This window comes from Zonotrichia albicollis, chromosome 1 (genome assembly GCF_047830755.1).
Source record: "Zonotrichia albicollis isolate bZonAlb1 chromosome 1, bZonAlb1.hap1, whole genome shotgun sequence".
Classification (NCBI taxonomy): Eukaryota; Metazoa; Chordata; class Aves; order Passeriformes; family Passerellidae; genus Zonotrichia; species Zonotrichia albicollis.
In genome coordinates, this window is record NC_133819.1 from 93,453,364 (window position 1) to 93,474,062 (window position 20,699).

Here is a 20,699-nt window from a genome sequence, read left to right on the forward strand (position 1 = left end):
CCCCGGGCGCGGCTCCCCGCGCGCCGCGCCGAGGCCGTGCCGCAGCCCCGCCTCGATGGCTCCCTCTCCCGGCGCCTCCCTGTCCCGGTGCCTCCCCCTCCAGCGCCGCGGCTCCCGGCTCAGCTCGGGAATCCCCTCCGCGCGCCGGGGCGGGGCGCGCAGTGACGCCACGGGCGCGCAGCGTCAGAGGCGGCCCGTGTCGGCGGCGCGCGGGGCGGGCGCGCGCGGGGCCATGGCGGCGGGGTACCAGCAGCGGCCCAACGGCGGCGGCGCCCCCGGCGCCCTGCCCGACCCCTCCTTCCTGTGGAGCGTCTTCCAGAGGTGAGCCGGCCGCCACCGCCGGGCCGCGGGCAGCGAGCCCCGCGGGCAGCGGGCACGGGCAGCTACCGGAAGCGGGTCGGGGGCTGCGCGAGCGAGTCCGGGCACCGGCCCGGCGCATCCCGCGCGCGGTTTGGCTGCCGGGGCAGCGCTGTGGGCAGCGCGGTGCATTCCCCGTGGGAGAATCTGCAGGGAAGGGCTGGGGAGGAGTGAATGTGGCTGTGTCTTACTTACAGCGAGGGGAAAGGGGATGGGTGGGACGGTAACCTTGAAAGCGCTGAAGTAATTTTTAACCTGATGTTGCAGGAAGGATAGATAGGTGTGGAGGATCAGCGTAGCAGCACAGGGAAGGCTTGTAAAAAGGAATCGGATAAATGGTAATGGGAGACTTCAAAGCTACCAATGACAAGACATAGCTGCACCAGGGGACGTTTAGGTTGGATATCGGGGAGAATTTCTTCTCAGCACGGGTGGTTGGACATTGGAACGGGCTGCCCAGGGAGGTGGTGGTGTCACCGTCCCTGGGGTGTTTGAGGAAGGACGGGACGTGGCACTCAGTGCCATGGTCTGGCTGACACGGTGGTGTTGGGTCACAGGTTGGACTTGATGATCTCAGCGGTCTTTTCCAAGCTAAGGGATTCTGTGAAGTCCTCTCTTGAATTCTCCTGGAACAGAGGGACCTGCAAGGGAGTTAGCAGCTTGTGCTAAACAAACACACTGGCAAGATCCTATCAGTGAGGAAGCCAAAGGAGATTTCCCAACTATGTCTTGTTGGGGAAACTGGGGAGGTGCCTACGTTGGATCCATTTTTATGAGAGATGAGTCAAGACAGATCTTCTGACACAAGCAGCAGCAAGAAGAGGTTAAGCAGCAGACAAAGAGTACTAAGTTTCTAAAACTGGCTGATATTTACAGAGTGACTCAGGAATGCAGCAGCTTACCTACCCAGCCTGCCATAAAACAACTTCCTCTGAGGACTCAGCAGAGGCATGCATGAAGCTGTTTCTCTTTTTAAAGGGTCCAGAAACAGATCAGCAATCTGGCTTCTGCACCAGGAAAATCAGTAAAAATATTTTAAATAATGTAATTAGTCAGGAGAGTTGTATGGCCTTTGAAAATATTCTTTCTGCCAGACTGCTGTATAAATCCTGGACTGTGTTTGGTAAGGATTGGATAGGGATATGATGACTGGAATTGGAGCAATTCATACAATCTGTATGCTTTCCAAAAATACTCCCAACACTATCAAAGGGCCCTTGAAGAAATTCAGTAAAGGTGGAATGAATGGAAGCATTCTTCAGTGGATGGAAAACTGACTGAAGGGTGTGTGTGTGGTCATGCACCGCACGGACAGATGGAGCTCTCCTGGGATCTTTGTGTAATCTGTTCAGGAGCAGCTGGGGAAAGAGAGTAGGTTTAGATTGGATGGTGGGAAGAGGTTTTACACTGTGGGCGTGGTGAGGCACTGGAACTGGTTGCCCAGAGAAGCTGTGGCTGCCCCATCCCTGGAAGTGTTTAAGGCCAGGCTGGATGGAGCTCTGAGCCGTCTGGTGTAACTGAAGGTGTCCCTGCCCACAGCCAGGGGATTGCAACTTGGTGATCTTTTAGGTGCCTTTCAACCCAAACCATTCTGTGGTTCTCTGGCTCTGTGGAAAGAGATCAGGTGATGTTTGCTGATTCCTGCAGTAGCTGAGGCCTGTGAATGTTTGCAGGGGCACCTTGCAGTCCTGAATGACTGGGCTGTATCAGCCTGTCAGGGCCAGATCATGATCCCTGTGATCCCCATGTGTCAGGTGCAATCCAGAGCAGAAACCTGAAGTCCATGAGGAAAACCCATTCTAATTTTGCATAATTTTATTTATAAAAGGAGTGTGCTGACTGATGATGCTCAGGAGCAAGATAAGTAGGTCATAATGCATTTTCATGAAAATATCAGCTTAGGACTTGGTAACAGCTCATAAAAGGTAAAAAATGTTCACAATACTAAGAAGAGAAACAGAGATTATAAAGGGGAATATCTATTTGTAATTGAAGTCTTTGCAATTTATGCTTGCAATTTTAGTGTTGCATGCATGTTACATAATTCTTGGAGATGAGGAAGGAAGCAATAGAATGAACTGAAAGTGTTTAGAAAAAGACAGCAAGAACTAAAGGAAAAGAAAATCAGCTTCTGTGAACAGGGGTCAGCTGAGTGGGACTCTGGTTGGGGTAGTAACTGAGGGGAAATGAAACTGTCATTCCAAGGGGAACATCCTTGTATGAAATGAAGTCCCCACCACTTTCAGATAGCCTTCTAAAGAAGCCATGATCATTCTTTATTTGGGCAGAAAGTACTTAATTCATTAATTTTGGCATAGAACTTGAATCATTAAGACCATGGACTGTGAAGGCTCAGTGGAAGCTGGAACCTGCCTGTGCTTTTTACCTCTTTGAACCCCTGTGAACTCCTGCAAGCGATTGAATCTCTGAGTACTTTGGTCACATTAGTGACTTACTCTCCACTGCCAGCATGTGAGAGAGGCTGGGTGACAAACCTGTTGCTCCGGTTTGTGAAACAGATAGCTCACTACTGAGGCATTAGGCATTTCGTGGATTTAACCAGCATGGTGCTCTGCAGTCTCTGAAACAGAAATAAATAAAAATACTTCCTTGTGGAGAGCAAGCCCAGACTGTTTCATTGTCAGTGTTTCTGTGTGTCTCTTCACTCATAAGTCTTGTAGTTTTCTTTGGAGCTTTTATCATGTTCCAGAGACTTTTCAGGAAAATAATAATCTCATCTGGTCAGTAAGAAGCAAAATGTCAAAGTCTTCAGTAAGTGGAAGCTGTTCATTTCAGCCATTTAAAGCTTACTACCTGGTTTGGTTTTGTTTTGTTTTTCTTTTCCCAGAGTTGATAAAGACAGGAGTGGAATAATATGTGATAATGAACTTCAGCAGGCACTATCCAATGGTAAGTCTGTGAATGAGCAGTGAGGTAGTTCATGGTAAACTTCATGATAAATTTGTTGTGAGAGTGGTTACTTGATGCTGTGATTCTTTGTATGGAAGGGGGTAGGAGGTGTTCCTGCCACTCACTAATTACTATTTGATCTACAGCAAAAGGCTGGAAAGGGAAAAAATGAACAATCCTTGTGATTTTTTGTTTGTTTGTTCCAAACTGAGTATCTGTTTTAACCATTACTGGTCTGTATTCTGAGGAATGAGGGCGTGCACATCCCTTTATTTTTTTTCCCAGCTCTGCTTCCTAGAAATCATAAATAGGATTCATATATTCCTTGCTCATCACTACTGAACCTTTGTTTTTTTTAACCAGAACCAGTGTATAACCTGGGCAAAGCTGTTTACAACCAGCCTTTTCATTGCACATAATTTATTTTTCATACAGTATGGTGCAGGAAATAAACTATGTTTGGGGTTTTTCCTAACAGAGTAGAAAGATGCACTCTAGTATTAAAACTTCCTAGTAGTCATTTCCTTATTGTAATACTGAAAGAAACTAGGGTATTGTCAAATAACTAATGGAAACAAAAAATAAAACATTTTTCCAGTAGCCTATTTTTGCTTTCTTCCCATGACTCAGGATGGGTAGGGTTGTACTCTGTGGGGTTTTTTTCTGTTTGGAAATCTGAAAAAATGGCATATTCAGGCTGTTTGTCCACCTTTGAGTCCATTCCAAGTTCCCCTTCTCCCAGAGTTTATTCCTTTATCCTTCCTGTGCTTTGTGACTGGGAAGGGCTTAAACTGATGTTGTGAGCTGCAGCACACACTGGCTCTGCCTGAAGGGCCCATTTTTGTCAGTGATTGCCTGACTTGAAATAAGTTTATAAGGTTGTGTTCAGTAAAACTGCAGTCTTGTAACTGAACTGTATGTACTAGAATATTTGTTTAATGATGTATCTGATAAATTAAAAGCAATGTGTTGTGGCTGTCAGAACTGATGCATAATTAAAATTTTGAATAAAATCTTTAGCAAAAACTAAGTTGAATTAAGTCACCATTTTCATTTAGATTGCAGTGCTGTTTAGAACTGTGAGAAACTGTCATTTTAAATTTTACCTGCTGTTTTAAATTTCATATATTTTAAATATTTTCTCATATGAAGCTACCATTTTTAATTTTGTGTATTTTAAATATCTCCTCATATGAGTGAATATAAGGGTAATAGGCAGTGATGAATATCTGAGCTCTTTTCTTTCCTTGTTTACAGTGTAGATTAGCAGTTTCAGTGCTTTGCAGTTATGAAGAATGCCAAGTGTTAGACAAAATATTTGCAGAACTGTAAGCTTCCTGCATTCCAAGAGATTCTAGATCTTGTACACCAAAGTCACTAACAATTCACTATATTATTTTCAAAGTATATCCTCTAATGGTTGTTTGTCCATGGCTGTCCTGCAATTTAACATGGGTTAAAATAATGTTATGTGTTTATTTCTAAAACATTAAAAAATTCTACAATGTGCTCATTGACATTTGAAGTTCAGTGTGGTTTTGACAATTTGACATTTTCAGCCTGTGAAGTTTATGCAGATAACAGTGTGCTTACGTGGGAGGGGCTGATCATCACTTTGTCTGTTTGCACAATAAAATCCTTTGCTTCTTTCTTGTTTTCTTCTGTGCTGCTGTGGGAAGTTAACACTAGAGTGAGGAGAGCAGAGACAGGGACAGTCTGCACTGTTTATTGGAACAGGGTGAAATCAGTACAGTTCTTCGCCTCTGGAGTTGCTCAGATTTCGTTCTGTGGTGGCTCTATGAATCACTTGAATGTTTCAAGATAAGTTAACTTTCAGACTGTATTTTCACTTTTTCCTCTTATTCTGTTCAGTGTTAAATCCTAGCACCTTATTAATTCCATTATTTCTTATTTTTTGAGGAGACACACAGCTCTAAGGTATGGAAATTCTCTGTCTAAAATACTGCTTCAGCATTTTCAGAGCCATTTTTCCTTTTCTCTTTAAGTGCCAGTAGTCTCAGGGCCTGCCTGTGAGTTACATCACTGCCGTGACCCAGCAAAGCCAAGGGCCGGATCCCGAGAATCCCAGCCCGGCCCTTCTGCCGGGATTTGCGGTCACCTGACCCAGCCCTGGGAGCGCCTCTGCTGTGCCCTCGGCTCCTGCGGGCAGCCACAGCCAGTTCATTATGTGCTGCCTCTGCTCCTGGTGCCTTCACAGGCTCTGGAGAATCCATGGTGAAATGCTAGATGAGGCACGGGATTCTTTTGTTTAAAGCTTAATGCTTCCTAGGCTTGGGAATGCTCTCAACCCAGTGAAAACAGTTTCATAATGAACTCTAAATACTCAGAGAAGTACAGAGCTGCTCTCCAGATGATTACTGCTCAGGCCTTTTCAAGCAGCATCATTTCTTGGTCTAAAAATACTAATTCAAACTAACACGTAATTGTTTTAGCAGTGGATTAGGTGGGATTTGTACTGAACTACTCTAAACTGCAATGTGTGGTTATGCCATGTTGGGAACTCCTTCTGTCAGAAGCGAAATGCCCTGGAGTAGTCCTGTCAAAGGGAAATGAGCAGATGGGTTTTTACTGAGGAACAGATATGAGGCCTTGATTGAGTTACAATTTAGAACACTTCTGCTCCTGTCAGTAGAAAAGAGGTACTTCAGTTTAGATCTTGATTTTTGTCCAATACTTCCTGACAGCCTGGGATGAAAAAGTCCTTCTAAGATCTTCCAAGGTTTGTTAAAATTTTTTTTGTTGCAGCCTTAAAATGCTGATTTCTGTGTGGTATTTGGGAAGCACTGCTCTGAAGTCATCTCTGAATGGTGAGACTTTCTTACTTCCAAGCAGCCTTGTTTTTTTTAATATGCCTGTTCCATGTCACATAGCTCTGAATTCACTATTCTTAACGGATTTGTTTGTTTGGTTTTTTTGCATTTTTTTTTAACACTGAGGAATTCTTGATTCTCAGCTAAGTAATTCTTTCTGTTTCAGGCACATGGACTCCATTTAATCCAGCAACAGTCAGATCAATTCTTGGTGAGTGTAGTTGTGTGATGTGGCATAGTCCTAAGATAATGTTTTGTGATCTGCTCAGCTGATTGATTGAGAATGCTCTCAATTGCTACACTGTTTTGTTGTTTTTTCCTCAGAGTGCCCAGCAGTAAGTTAAATTATTTTCCCTTTTGATTAATAGAGAATGCCCTTTGCATACGCACATGTGCACATGTCAAAATAGCTTGAGAAAATGTTACTGCATAATTGATTAGATAATAAATGTAATTTATGCATGAGGAGATTGTTATCTTAAATTTTCTAAAAAGATATTATGTAAGTTGTCTTGGGAAGTAGTTTTTCCTATCTTGAATTTAAGCCTATGTTTTACTCCAAAAATACCAAACAGAACCTTTACAAAGCTTGAATTCTGTTAGTGTCTAAACTAATTGCCAGTAATGTGGAAGGTGCTGGTGGTAGAACAGAAGGATGAAGATTCAAGCACAATAAATCAAATCTTTTCTGTCACACAGTTCAGAAATCCAAGGACTACATTTTTTGCTTTGTTCTCAATAAGTGTTCAGCAGCAGCCTGAGTTCCATTGCTGGATGACATGTAAAGATAACACCATGAGTAAATCAAATGCAGATGAATATCCCAGCACTGTTGGAAATTATGTCAGACGTTTTAATGTGTCCCTGGAAAAGAACAGTCCACCCCTCTGCCCATTTTGATTATTACTGGATGATCAATCAAGCCCTCAGTATTTTTGAACTGAAAATGAAAAACCAGGAAAAATAAACATTCTGTGATTTATTCTGGTATTTTTATCTTGGTTTATTTTTTTTTCCTTCAGTGGATGACTGCTGCTTTTTATTGGCAGGACTTTGCAAATTACCACTTGCATTTTAGCAGTTTCTTTTCTCCCTTCAGTACCTTCCACAGAGCACTCTTGATATCTACCTAAAGTCCTGGCAGATCTTGCTGAGGAGTTGTATGACTAAGGTTTTATATGTGTTTCTTACTTTTTATTTCAGGCATGTTTGACAGAGAAAACAAAGGGGGTGTGAACTTCAATGAATTCACAGGAGTCTGGAAATACATCACAGACTGGCAGAATGTCTTTCGAACGTATGACAGAGACAATTCTGGAATGATTGACAAAAATGAACTAAAGCAAGCACTAACAGGTTTTGGTAATTCATTAGTAATTACAGTTTTTATGACTAGGTTATGTCATAGAATGAGCTGCTTACTGGTGCTGTTGCAGAGCTGTACTGCTCTGACAAATGTCACTAAAAATGAGGTAGGTGAAGGGCAGCTTTCCTTTTAGGCACAGGCTACCTTTTAACAATGTCCATGCCAAAGGCACATGTTTTTTAAAGCTCTTTTCTTAAATAGAGAAAAGGAAAACGTTCCTGATACATGTCCTGGCACATCCAGTTCCAGTCTCCTCTGTGACAAGCTCTGAGGGTTACCAGTGTATCAGGCTAAGTCTGAACTAACAGGGTACTTGATAGAACTTGCCACCTTTTAAACAAGGCCAGCTGTCCGTGCTGTGAGAGCATTCTGGTGGCTAAGGAACTTTCATTCCAGTCACTTCACCTGGAAAGACTTGAACTGCAGCCCTAAACCATTCCCTCAATCAGTCACCTTAATCTGTAATTATAGTTAATGTGACTCTGTATATAATTATTATTGAGCATGGGTTTTATTGCATGCATCTTAGTTTACAGAGATATTTACCAAAAAATAGTCATTGTAACTCCTTACTGTTTTCTGGTTTTATTACACATGCCTGCTAAACAACCTTGTTCTTTTTATAGAAGGACTGCAGTAATTGAAACCTTCTAAAGTATTTCTCTTTTTCCAAGGTTACCGACTGTCTGATCAGTTCTATGATATCCTTATTCGGAAATTTGACAGACAAGGAAAAGGACAAGTTGCTTTTGATGATTTTATTCAGTGCTGTGTTGTTCTACAGGTAAGAAAAGAGATGTACTTTGATGTCAGTTGGAAAAAAAAAAGCCTTTTCTTAAGCTTTTCTGGTTCTCACTTTAACAGTGGATAAGAACTTGGTTTTATTTATAGTAAGCCATTTGAATTAAGTGTATGCTAAGTGCTAGAAACATCTTTGTGTATTGGTCTTCATTAGCAATTCCTTTGTGTCTCAGGTAAATTTGATACAATGGATGAGGGACAAAAAAGTGTAAAATAGTATCAGTGTTTGACACTCTCTGTTAGTTTAATACAGACTTCAGAGCTGATCTTGCAAGGGTAATGGTAAAAATACACAAAAAACCTTCCAGTCTTTCAGTGACAGAGTGAGAGAGAGAACATGGAGGGAAAGCAGTTCCCTGTAAAAGTCACATCTCTCTTATTTAGACACATCAGTCACCTTTGCATTCATTTGTAATACAAGGCAATTATGGTTAGTTGTAGACTTGAACTCTGCTAAAAAGGGCTTTAAATGGAATAATCACTCAGCTGATGTTAATGAAACCATGCTGGCAGTTGTTCTGGTCCTTTGTACTGCCTGGCATCTCTGGGGTTATACAGAGACACCTCAGATGGCAATGGCACATGAAGCATATTTGCCTAGAAGGCGAGATATGCACAAGGTATGCATTGGATTCTGTTTCCAGATGACTCAAACACTGCATTGTTTTTTCCCCTGCTTTAAAGCCAGTTATAAAAAGCTGTCTGGTCTATATAGAAGGTAGCTTTAGGTATTGCATTATTATTGCAGTGAGCTGTCTTATATATAAAGACTGTAAAATGGCTACAGGGGGGATGAACAGAAAGGGTTCATAAAGCCCAGGTGGCAAGAGGAGTGTGTTGCAGTCTGAAGCTTCCCCTAGAACAAAAGTGTCTCTTATTACTTGTTCTCTCCTCCTCAGAGGCTGACTGATGTGTTTCGTCGATACGACACTGACCAGGATGGCTGGATCCAGGTGTCCTATGAGCAGTACCTTTCCATGGTCTTCAGCATCGTATGACATGGATAACCAGGAATTGCACACTGGCATTACATAGACTGGAGTTGCCAAATCATCCTCTACTGAATAAGATTATTTATGTATTATAATGGATGTAACATCACATTCTTAAATTTTGTATGTTGGTAATCATTGTCAGAATCTGTACTTGAGTTGGTTTTATTTTGTATTATTGTATGATATGACCATCTCTGCTTACTGTAGTACAGAAAGCACAGAATCTAGATTTAACCAGTACAATGCTGAACTCTTACACATATCCTTACCTCTTACACATATCCTGCATGGGAAAAATGACTCTTTAGAAATGCCAAATTAAAATCATGCTTGTTAGTTTATATCAGTTGAAAGCCAGAAGTTGCACAACATGTTTTGCATGTGCCTTACTTTTATAAGAGTTTAATGTATTAATTTTTAAATACAGAATTTAAAATTAAGTAAAAATACCAGGTCAACTTTCAGTCTGTTTCACTTTTGTACAGCTTTAAGGGGATGGTGATTTTATTTCTGTATTCTCATTTTCTGCAGTTCAAGGATCTCTCCACTTGGATGGCCTTTTTAAATTTTATTTTCTAGCTGCCTCCTTCTTTCAGGGTATCTTTGGGATGGCTTCAAATACAACTTCTTCTGACCTGTGAAAAAGGTCACACTGCATCTCCCTTGAGAAGTTCCCCTCAAAAATGAACTCTGACTCTGAATATGCTCTTTTTGCTTAGTTGTCTCATTTGACATCAGAAGTCTTCCTTTTTGTGCTGAAGCACTTATTTGAAGTGGCCTTGAATTGACAGTCAGACATTCTTGTAACTTTGCCCTACATCTCACCATTTACAGCTAATGAGAGAGAGTGGAAAAACTCAAGCAAGACAAGTAATGACTGTCACAAACCATCTCTTGCAGTAACTCTTGGAGGAAACAAAGACAACGAGAGTTACAATGTTACTTCCATGTGACCCTGAGATTGGCTCAGATGGTCACAGAATGGTACAAATAACACCAAGGTCACACATTCAGTCTCTGTATGGTCCATTCACTGAACAGCTGGACTTAGTGATTCTTGTGGACTCTTTCCAACTCAGATGATTCTGAGTCTGTCTCACCCACATTAGAGTGTCTGGTGTCAGGCTGAAGGCAGCAAAGTGGCAACTGTGCAACTGTTACAAAGCATTTGTCATGTGAAGAAGCTGCTACTATTTGTCAAGTGATACGCAGAGCCTCAATGACAGCTCAGCAACACTGAACACTCTTCTGGTGTCAAGTATGTGGGGGAAAACCTATGGACCCCAGAGCATAAGCACCCTGAAACAAGGAGATGGCCCAAAGCACTCTGGGTGTCCTCACCCAAAAGGCAAGGAATTGGTTTTGGGTGAGGAGAGAGATAGGAGTAACAACCAGTGTCAGAAACCACCTCATCCAACAGCTGTGAAAGTTACTTACCTTGAAGAAAACAAGGGAAAAATACTTCCACCAGTTACTCTTTGAACCTTCCCTCCCTGGAAGGCTGAGATAATAACTATATATGCTCTCTCCAGAAACAAAACAAGAGAATTCTTTTGAGAATTTCTGGGCTCAAAAGAGCTCCCCTGTTTCTTTCCACTAAGGAAGCTGCCCCTCTGGATCATACATCCAGATAAAATCCAGTAATTCTGGGAACTGTTTTGAGGAGTAAGTCCATGGTACAAACTAAAAAACTGCAATTTGAGAAACTTGCCAAGTTGTCTGCCCTGAAAGATGCCTCCGTGTCCAGCTGACCTTGTTGTATTTCACTGCCCTTGGTGCAGAACAGCTGACTCCAGCCCTTCCTAAAGAAGCATCACTAATGCAGAGAATCATCAAGGTGGCTCTGGACTGGAACAACTCTTGTCCCACTGGGAAACACACTTCTAAAAATGTGAAAGGCAGGTACACCACACACCAAGAAACTGACTAAAAGCGGACCATTTATTTCCAGTCCAAGACATGTTCCAGTCTGGGTTTGTGTGACTGGCTTTCTAAGGAAATTGGAAATTTGCTCCAAGGGCTCAGGTGCATTCTGAGAACTACTGCCTCCATGCCAAGGCCTGTGATGCAGCTGCAGTGGTGCTGATGGTGCCAGGCATCCGGTGCTGCTCTGCAGGCTGGCAGGAGCCACTTGGTGAGGTGGAGTCCAGACAGAGTTCTGCTCCAATTCTGTACTACTTAGGAGCAAGATATGGCAAAGGGCTTTCTTGGCAGTAAGAAGCACTCAGCACTCTACAGTTCAGGAAAGCTTTAGCAAATCAATGCTGTCTTACTACTCCAACTCCAACAGCAAGAACTGTTTCCCCAATGCAGGACTCTGCACAACAACAAAGGAAGGACAGTAACTGTTGCCCAGAAGGAAAAATTACAGAACCTGTAGGTGCAAAAAGCATCTAATCTGGGTGGAGCTCATCCAGCTACTGTGTGTCACTGGGGTATACAGTGATGGCAGTAAAATCCAAAAGGGAGTGAGAAATGAGGAAAAGAGTTCCCTGCAACAACCTCAAATGAAAAGGTCTTAACTTGAATTAACAGAGTTGCAGCAGTAATATTTCCTAGCAACATTTTTTTCTACAGTTCCAGAATTTTAGTTGCACTACACTTTCTGTGAGGAAAAAAACGATGCTAGTAACATTTGTGTAAATAACTTCTGGTAATTTTTAAATGTAGATATAATGACAAATCAATCCTACAGACTTGTAAATCAAAACTCTGGCAGACACCTGTGGTAGAAAAAACAATTTTCCCCTTTCAGCAAGAAGCTTGAGTATGTAATTCAGTGCATGGAGGTGTATGGCACAACTATGAGGTGTGTGATGTTACAAACCACTCCAACACTTCAGTAAGTATGAGCAGTGAACAGGAACGAAACACAGTGAACAGGAACGAAAAAGGAAAGCAGATCTTTTCAGATGCAGAAACAAAGTAATGACAGAAGGAAAATTTTAGGGAATTGAGTTTACTTATGCTCAATAATAAATTATTTGGAATTGAGTTTTTATTAAAATTTACATAACAAGATCCAAAATGTTTTATGACAGCTCATGAAGACTAACCCTGCTTCAGCACCAGTATTTAATGCACAGAGACACAGTTCCAGCATGGGTGAGAAGAAAAATGATAGTTCACAATGCAGCAGTGAAAAGGAAAACAGACACTCAGGAGTAAACTGTCTCACTTTACTTCTTTTCTTCAGCTCCATGTAAGCTGGTTTTAATTACATAGAGCAGATACCTAAAGCCAGGCACTCATGAGCATGTGGCTCTGATACACCTCATGAACTGGTAAGTACTACTCAGTTAGTACAACATTTTGTTTATTTTTTCATGTTATTTTATCTGATTGCCTTATGGGTTCTACTATTTCTTAATATGCTTTTGCCAGTACAAAGAATCAAGAATTTTTATTTTAGCATGGGTTCATCCACCAAATGAGTTTTTAGGATAATTTATAATTATTTCATTTTGAACAACATTATTTAAAAATTTGCATGTATTTCTCACCATTTCTTACTCTGCAAACTGATATGCCCTGTTACATACCAGTCCTCTAGTAGAGATTATATTTTCCTCATATAGCATCACATTAACATAGAGAGAATACCTATGCTGTGACATTCTCCTTTCTTTGTCTAAACAGAAATGTAGTGTATCAATTTCTAAAAATATGCTAATTATAATGCCTCAAATTAATGGAACTGGCCTTACATTTGTGTGAAGAAAAGTAAACTTGTATTTTGAATTAATATTCTTCCTAAGTAGGTAGCATAAAAGTAAACCTTTCTTTCTCTTCTGAATTGAGAAGGGTATTAAAAGGATCATTAGCTTTTTGCTGACAGAGTAATTTTAACACATTTTCAAAAAATAACAAAAGATCTTTTTTTTCTGAAAGATACTAAGATATAACAAATACATTACAAAAAAGCCTAAACAAAATAGTATGTTCACCCATTATGTGCAAGTTCATGTTCCAGCTATATTTCACATGTTAAAAACTTAAACCCTACCTCCCTTTACCTCTCCCAAGCCAGTCAAGCACAGTTAAATGCAGTCTCTTTCCTGAAAGCCAAGTGGTGGAGATTCTCAAGTCTCTTCATCTGTTTCCAGTCCAGCTGTTGCTCCTTAATCTTTCTCTCTAGCTTCTATTAGCACGTTGACGAATGTCTGAATATTTACTTCTGGAAAGGGGCAATAAAGACATTTAGAGTTACTTCTATTTCATAATATTTCCATAACACAACACGGAGAATGTGAATGTGAAAGTTTTACCATTAAGTAGCTACCTAATTAATTAACTAATTCTAGTACCAGAAGCATAGTTTGCATTTGTCCAAACTCATGCCCAATGACAGCTATGCAGTAGCATATGCCCACTTCTCTTTATGTCCCTCTCATAATCTATTTCCAAAGGAGAAACTCTCATTTTGAATAGTGTATCACTATTCTCAACATTAATGACTATTTCTACAGTAACTGGAAAAAAGGAATTGACACTTAATGAACCAGCTCTTTGAAAATGTTTCTCTTGTTATCCCAATGGGTTTTGATTCATTTGGATTATCTATTATAATGCCATCCAGGCTTGGTTCTGCATGCATTCCAGTATTTTTTTCTTTATGCCAATACATTTCCCTCCCATCATTGCAAATCCACCAGTACAACTCATGATACAAACTGCCAGTTAGAAACATGACCAAGGACAAACCTTCCAATTCAGGAAATTTTTGCACTATCAAAACCTCCTCCCACTCACTGCTCCATCTAGTTGCCAAGAGGCATGGTGTCCTCAGAGAAGCAACAATGCCTTTCTTCAGCTGATACAGATGTGAGCAAAATGAGCTCAACTCCCCTGAACAGCTCACCCCATCGCTGCAACCTGCAGTCTCCTGCTTATGTTACAGTAACTCATTTCACATGATGGAAACTCATCACCATCTTACTTTGAAGTGCTGGGTGATACGGAGCCAACTGCTTGAGCATCCTGGTCATTGTAGGCACATCCTTCCCTAGGAGTTTGTTCACAGTGTTGGGAGCAAGACCAACATCAGCTCCATCAAACATCTCTTCTGAGCTTCTGAACTGATGGTGATCTTGGTACGAACCACTGGCAGAAAATGAGTCCTGATGTGAACTCCAGTCTCTCTGGTAGCCTGATTTCTGATACCTGAATTCTTGACACCTAGATTCCTGCTTCCAGCTGGAATCCTCGTAACACCTGTAGTCCTCCTTCCACTCATTCCACCTAGTGTCCTGGTGCCACCTGGATCCACCTCTTCCTGAAACAGTAGAAATTGCAGAAGATGTACAAGTATTAACAGACTCATAGTTCTTGTAAGAGGAATAGTTTTGTGAAGTATAATTTGTAAAGTATCTTCCAGATGAAGGATATGAGGCAGAATAATTGAGATAGGATAATTCTTGGTCACTTATATGCCCTGCTTTGGTACACACTTGTTGATTGCTCCATTTTGTATTTTCTCTGCCAAATGAGAGTCTGTTATCACAGAGCTCATTTCCTTGCACATCACTGGATATGTATTCTGCTGAGTATTCCTTCACTGGGCTGCTCTGGTATGAAGAGGCCCCAGGAGCCAAATTCATGGAGGGCGCAGCGTTCCTGAGCTGTCTCAGCCATTGGCTGACACCACTGGCAGGAATGTCAGGCTCAACAGCAGGAGAGTCCCTGAGCAGAGACACACTTGCAAAGTTGTCAGGTGTCAGATGACAGGAGGATGATCCATCATCTGCTTGGTAACTGTTGGGGTGAGCAGGAGCAAAAGAAGCATCTTCAGAATACTCTTCATACTGAGAAAAAACCCCTTGATTCCAGTCAGAACTTCCTGAATAAATAAAGGGTACTTAAGTCAGCAAAATATTAAAATACCAGCTGCAAACACAACTACTTTGAGATTTTATGATGTGTACTTCTGTTCTTCTCCCATTTCTTGCCTTCATGTCTTAACTGAGTTTTGCATTTTTTTACCCAAAAATTCTAATGGTAAATAGATCAGGAAGGGTTAGTGCTTGAATTTCCATGACCTTAACTGCTATAACACTGTTCAGTGAGACAGGGATGTTTTCAGACAGTTAAATCGTTAAAGCTCCAGAAAATTATATCCTGAACTGACTCAGAGGGCACAGACACACAATACACCAGCTAAGAAGTACACTGGCTGACCATAAAAGTAAATTTTCACAATCTGCACAGGCTCCAGAGTAAACAAACTAGTAGGAAAAAAAAATAAACTACCTTTGTATTCTACATCTGGCCCATAGTGTTCTGGGATGCTTTGCCTTTCTGGAAATTCATCTTGTGGTACTGGCACCAGTGGGCCTAAACTGTTGGTGTAGTTATCCTAGGTAAAGCAAAAGGTCAGAATGTCTGTTTGCAAATGCAAGAATTTAAGAAGTTTACAAATTCTAAAAAGCAACAAATTTCCCATAGAAAGTTAGCAAAGTACAATTTTAAGTGATAGCAAAGTGCATGTGAGGGGTGTGTTGTTACCACATTGCACCACTATTCTCCAGTGTTATTTGAAGAGATACTTTCCTGGAGAACAGAAGGAGGTCTCTGATGAAGACAATGTCTCCTGTTTCAAATTTATTGCCTCATCTCTCTTATCATCACCGGGCCAAAATATAAAACTGCTGCATATGCAAATCCTGCCTCCATCTGGGGAATGCAGAATGGAAAGCCCAGCTGAGAGATGAAGCAACAGAAACAACATTTAACTGGTGCTGGTGGCAGCATTTGCACAGAGATAGTTACTGCAGCTCACCTGACATGGAATATAGAATTGAGAAAACAGTCTGAAACAGCTTTCAGAAAAAAATACATCCTGAATTTTGTGAACCAGTAGCTGCCAGAGTGATTAATAATTCCTTCACAGATTCTGGTCCTTCTTCAGATTTCTTTTTCCATGGGTAGTCAGCCTCTTTGCAAAGAAGCTATCGAGGCTTGTAAGGACCAACAGACAGTCAAGAACATCTTGCCTACCTTAATCTTAACAGATTAAAACTCCCAACTGAGAGCAAAGCTACAAGTTATGAGAAAGACAGGCCTACCCACAGCACCACAAAAGAAAAAAGTGGCACATTTGGGTGACACTTAAAGCCTCAATGATCTTAGAACAAAAGCTAACAAGCAAGGGACCACCACAAAAAGGATGACAACCTGTCATTGAGAAGCAAAATGTTGCCCAGAACAGAACACACACACAAAAAAAGCCAAAACAGATACATGATGATGGAATACTAAGAGAAATGTGCTATGTAATTAATATCTTTGTTACTTAAAAATTGTAAAAGAAGAAAATTGAAGTACATTTAACTGGAGGTTTTGACCATGCCTGAACTGCTACAGGTTGGCAGGGTGTTAATACAATGAGTTTAACCACTCCTTTCCTCCCAATAGTAAAACAATTCTGGACAAGATTAAGTTACTTACTGCTGCTTTCTTTTCACAAAAGGCCTTCAAAGCCTCCATGAGTTCCTGTGTAATGCGAACAATAAGTGTTGCTTCTGAGTCTGAGGTGATGTGAAAAGTCTCCTGTCGAAAAACACGGTTAGAACTGGTCATTAGGATGCCAGAGGGTCAAATACACAAACAGATCAAAGTTACCCTTTGATTTTTGTATAACCAAATTTATACTATTGGTTAACATATGGCATATATGATAAATGTATACAAAAATATCAAAAAATAAAATTGGGAGCATAATTATGGCCTGATAAAAGGTAAAACATAAACTTGGATTTCTGCGCCACTCCTGTACTGTCAAGTCCATAAAAATTTTGTTGCAGACAGAGAATGGCACAAGTCCTAAATTTATATTATCTGTGTAGAAAATTGAATAAAAAATAAGCTTCAGGCTGATTACTAAGTAAATGAATTTATAAGTGATTACAGTAAGTTAAAAGAATATAGGCAGTCTTTTGTAAGGAATAGCTGTGATTCCTGTACATAAAAGTCAATTAACTACCAAGTTTTTTTGTAGTTTACTGATTATCCCTTAAGACTTGCTTTTTCTCTCTCTTTCTGAAGTAACAAGTAACCACAGTGTGGAAGACATGAAGCACTCATTTCAAAACATTCTACTTCTGATTTTGGAGTGTAAACACAATTCGAACTCAAATGAAACCTTCCAATTGCCTTGGGCACAGGACATTACTTTCCCAGAGTAAAAGTCAGATATTTTCATAAACCCAAAAGACAAAATGAGGCTTACTATGCCACTGTCAGCAGCAACAGAACTGATAAACTTTTCCCAATCACTCCAAGACCAGCAGCTGTGCTCTCTCTGGCAGCCAGACCAGACTGGCTCCTCTTGCTGAGCATTATCAACAATCCCATTAGATATGGGCAGCCAGCAGCACTTAATCACCATCAGTGCTGCTAATTAACACTGTTTGTCAGGGTGGCTCCTCCTCCTCAGCAAAGGGGAGAGCCACATTTAATCCAGCCAATTGCTTTGAGCTAAGCTACAGCTGCACGAACTTTTGAGGGCAGAGTCCACTAAAATAGAAATTAATGTTGCAATGTTGCAGTCAAATGAGTTTGATCAGTAATCAGAGGCTCTTTCAAACAATATTCACTGCATTGTACTGGTGAAACATCCCAACTCTCATCATAATTATTTTACGTACATACCAAGAACTCCAGAGCTTTCTGTTTCCGAACAGGATCATTCTGTGGGATTGAAAAATAAGGAAAAAAATTAAAAGACTGAATTTTACAGCAGTTGTTGCATCATCTTGTACCGAACAGACATTTTAATCTTTTATCCAACAACAAAAGTCAACACGAAGAAAAGATAATTTTAGGTCAGAGCCATAAACATGTAACATTAGATCTTCAGTATCAGTTTGGTAGCAGCTACACAAACACAACTGCTTTCCTTCCAATACCAGGAAGAACACATTTCACATCTAAGCCACACACCTACAGGAGCTATCTTCCCCAGCCTTTCCTCACTCAGGAACAAAATCATGTTAAAAAAGTCAAGTGCTCAGCTGCATTTAGCATAGTACCTGACCAGCCACACAAGATAAAAACAAGTGTTTGTCTCCAGAGCTAATCAGGACAGCTATTTCAGTGATCATTTGGAATTTCACCTTTGAGTTAGAAAAAGGGATTGTAAATCTTTAGATATATTTTAAGATTTAAACCAAACTTTCAGTATAGAATAGTCTTGATCTGAAGAGGGACAAAACAGGGAAGGGGAGACGGCAGCACAGGCTGGGAGTCCTGGCCTGGAGACACTGGCTCTGAGACTCTCAGTGGCTCTGAAGAGGATTTATGAGAGCTAAGGTACTGTATTCTCTTCCCCTCTGCTGTGATGAACACAAAACTCTGACTCATTAGGTTAATTGCTTCTGCAAGAATATTAGTAAAATACTAAATGAAGCCAAAGAATAAGCATTTTCCAGGAAAAAAATAAAAACACGCATAAAGAAACTGCTACAAAATGAGAACTTGTGGTTATGTGAACCCCTGTGTTCACACTGCCTCTACATACCTCTGGCTTATAATCATCTTCCCACCTTAAAAGAAAAAAAATTACAGTATTAAGATGCATTCTAAAAATTACTAAAACACTACGTTTACTCAAAATATTTCAGTTTCCAAATTTTTATCACTTACCAATACTGGATATCTTTCTCTAAGAAATAACAGTGTTTTAACTATGCTGTAAAGGTCCTTATTCTGAGTCACTCTCAGAGAGACCAGCAGTGCAGATGAACTTCTTTACAAATCAGCTAAAGGACATGACTAAAATAATGGTGAGTTGGGCTTTTTCTTCCTATATAAACAGCTGTTTACAAAACTTACTCAGCCAATGATATCCCACATAGAATGGAAGCAGCTTGAAATTTTAATTGCAATTACTTTTTGAGTGCAGTATTTCAAAAGCCACAGCTGCTACTTCCTCACAGACAAAAAGGAACAATTTACAGAAGAGGAGTAAGTACAGTGGAAAGACAATATAAAATATTTTCCAATATGTCATGATGTTTGCTACAGAAAAACAGGTTAAAAATTTCTGTTTTGATTCTCCTGTGCAGGTAGTACTCTCACCTTGATTTCTTCTTCAATGGGGCTAGAAAATAAAAAAGAATTATTAGCAACATCACAAGGTTTGCACTGTATTTCTGCAACATTACACAAACAGAACAGTTACTGGCTGTGAAGTGGCTGTGGTTTCTGCAAAGGGCAGGATTCAGCAGCAAATGGCACACACACCCATCTCAGAAACCAGCAGGCATCCTTGCTGAAAAGTCTGTGGGAGACCTGTGCCCTGAAGGCTCTGCAGGGACCCTACAGCACCTGTGCTCAGGCACCTGAACCCCACACAAGAAGGTTGTATGGAATAAACTGAGGTGGGCCTGTCTCCTCCATGAAAAAAAGTTACAAGGTCTGCATGTGGGTTTTTTCCAAGTAAATACCAGTGAACCTAAAAGCTGTACATACAATAGCTAAGTTTCTAACAAGAAGTGATAGGGGTTGGAATGTGTGATCATCTCACCTCTATCAGTGTATAAGCATGAGGAGGGAGGGAGGGAAAGCTCATCAAAACAAGGCAGTCTAAAACAGTACCTATGCTTCAGAGAACCAGCTACTGCAGGGTACATAACTTCTCACTTCTTAAGCATTGTGTTCCAGGATAAGCAACAGGACATGTAATAATTCTCTGCACAAGTGACACCTTTGGCCCTACAAGACAAGGCCAAAAGCCTTGTGTTGCCATGCTAACCAGTTCCTATTACAGCGACTTGAGGAGGTCTCCATGGTGAGAGAAGGACGAGAATTTTGTTTCTTGATCAGAAGGCTGGATTTATTGATATATGATATATAATACATTATAACTATACTAAAAAGAATAAGGAGAGAAGTTGCAGAGGCTTGCTAAACTAAGAATAGAATAGAAAAGAATTTATCACAAAGTTCTGTGTCTAGGGAATCTGTCTCCGAGCTGTGATTGGCCCCTAATTGTACACATGAAAGATGAGCCAATCACAGGTGCATCTTATTGCATTCTACAGCAGCTGATAATCATTGTTTACATTCTTCTTCTGGGGCCCTTGCTTCCCAGAAGATGCACAATCTTAAAGAAAGGATTTCTATGGAAAAATGTCTGTGACATGTTCCCATTGACACAGTTTAACACATGCTGATGGAGCTGTTATGTCCATTTCATCACTCATACCTGTGTATTAGCAGCCTTTCTTAATTATATCCCCAAACTCACCCTCACTGACAGAAAAGAGTTTTGACATCTGCCAATGTGATCTAGTCAAAAGTTACTTACTGCTGCTAACCCAGTAACCACGATTTCCTTCTAAATAACCAGAAGGGGTTTTTTTGGAATTCACTTCTTAACCAGAGCAAACCTTTATACTGAAAGTCACAACACTTTTGCAGGTAACTTCCCTCTTGTCC

General features: G+C 40.7%; 2 protein-coding genes across 5 annotated transcripts in view; one reads left to right on the forward strand and one right to left on the reverse strand.

Moving 5' to 3' along the window:
• Window positions 1–40: 40 nt before the first annotated feature.
• PDCD6 (programmed cell death 6) lies at window positions 41–9,724 on the forward strand. Of its 3 annotated transcripts, XM_014264281.3 has the most exons (7): window positions 256–321; window positions 3,206–3,267; window positions 6,034–6,095; window positions 6,265–6,309; window positions 7,302–7,460; window positions 8,139–8,248; window positions 9,165–9,724. In XM_014264281.3, the coding sequence occupies exons 3-7, from the start codon at window positions 6,041–6,043 to the stop codon at window positions 9,261–9,263; spliced, it is 468 nt and encodes a 155-aa protein (XP_014119756.1). In that variant the 5' UTR covers window positions 256–321; window positions 3,206–3,267; window positions 6,034–6,040; the 3' UTR covers window positions 9,264–9,724. The 3 variants fall into 3 exon arrangements, with proteins under 3 accessions (XP_005482977.2, XP_014119755.1, XP_014119756.1); XM_005482920.4 differs by lacking the exon at window positions 6,034–6,095 and having other exon boundaries at window positions 41–321; XM_014264280.3 differs by lacking the exon at window positions 6,034–6,095 and having other exon boundaries at window positions 161–321; window positions 7,302–7,454.
• A 2,512-nt stretch (window positions 9,725–12,236) lies between these two features.
• LOC102063117 (uncharacterized) overlaps window positions 12,237–20,699 on the reverse strand; it is a 28,622-nt gene continuing 20,159 nt past the window's right edge. For both annotated transcript variants that reach the window (XM_005482984.3, XM_014264279.3), the window contains 7 exons: window positions 19,338–19,359; window positions 18,778–18,802; window positions 17,910–17,948; window positions 16,707–16,808; window positions 15,510–15,615; window positions 14,200–15,099; window positions 12,237–13,437 (listed from right to left, as the gene is read on the reverse strand). In XM_005482984.3, the coding sequence (XP_005483041.2) occupies window positions 13,382–13,437; window positions 14,200–15,099; window positions 15,510–15,615; window positions 16,707–16,808; window positions 17,910–17,948; window positions 18,778–18,802; window positions 19,338–19,359 (1,250 nt within the window). In that variant the 3' untranslated portion in view covers window positions 12,237–13,381. The remainder of the gene's footprint in view (window positions 13,438–14,199; window positions 15,100–15,509; window positions 15,616–16,706; window positions 16,809–17,909; window positions 17,949–18,777; window positions 18,803–19,337; window positions 19,360–20,699) is intronic.

Bases quoted from the DNA above. Each gene is read 5' to 3' on its own strand.
- PDCD6 (XM_005482920.4), top strand. From the start codon at position 56: ATGGCTCCCTCTCCCGGCGCCTCCCTGTCCCGGTGCCTCCCCCTCCAG. The intron at 7,461-8,138 runs GTAATTCATTAG...TCTTTTTCCAAG, and splicing joins GCAAGCACTAACAGGTTTTG to GTTACCGACTGTCTGATCAG. The intron at 8,249-9,164 runs GTAAGAAAAGAG...TCTCCTCCTCAG, and splicing joins AGTGCTGTGTTGTTCTACAG to AGGCTGACTGATGTGTTTCG.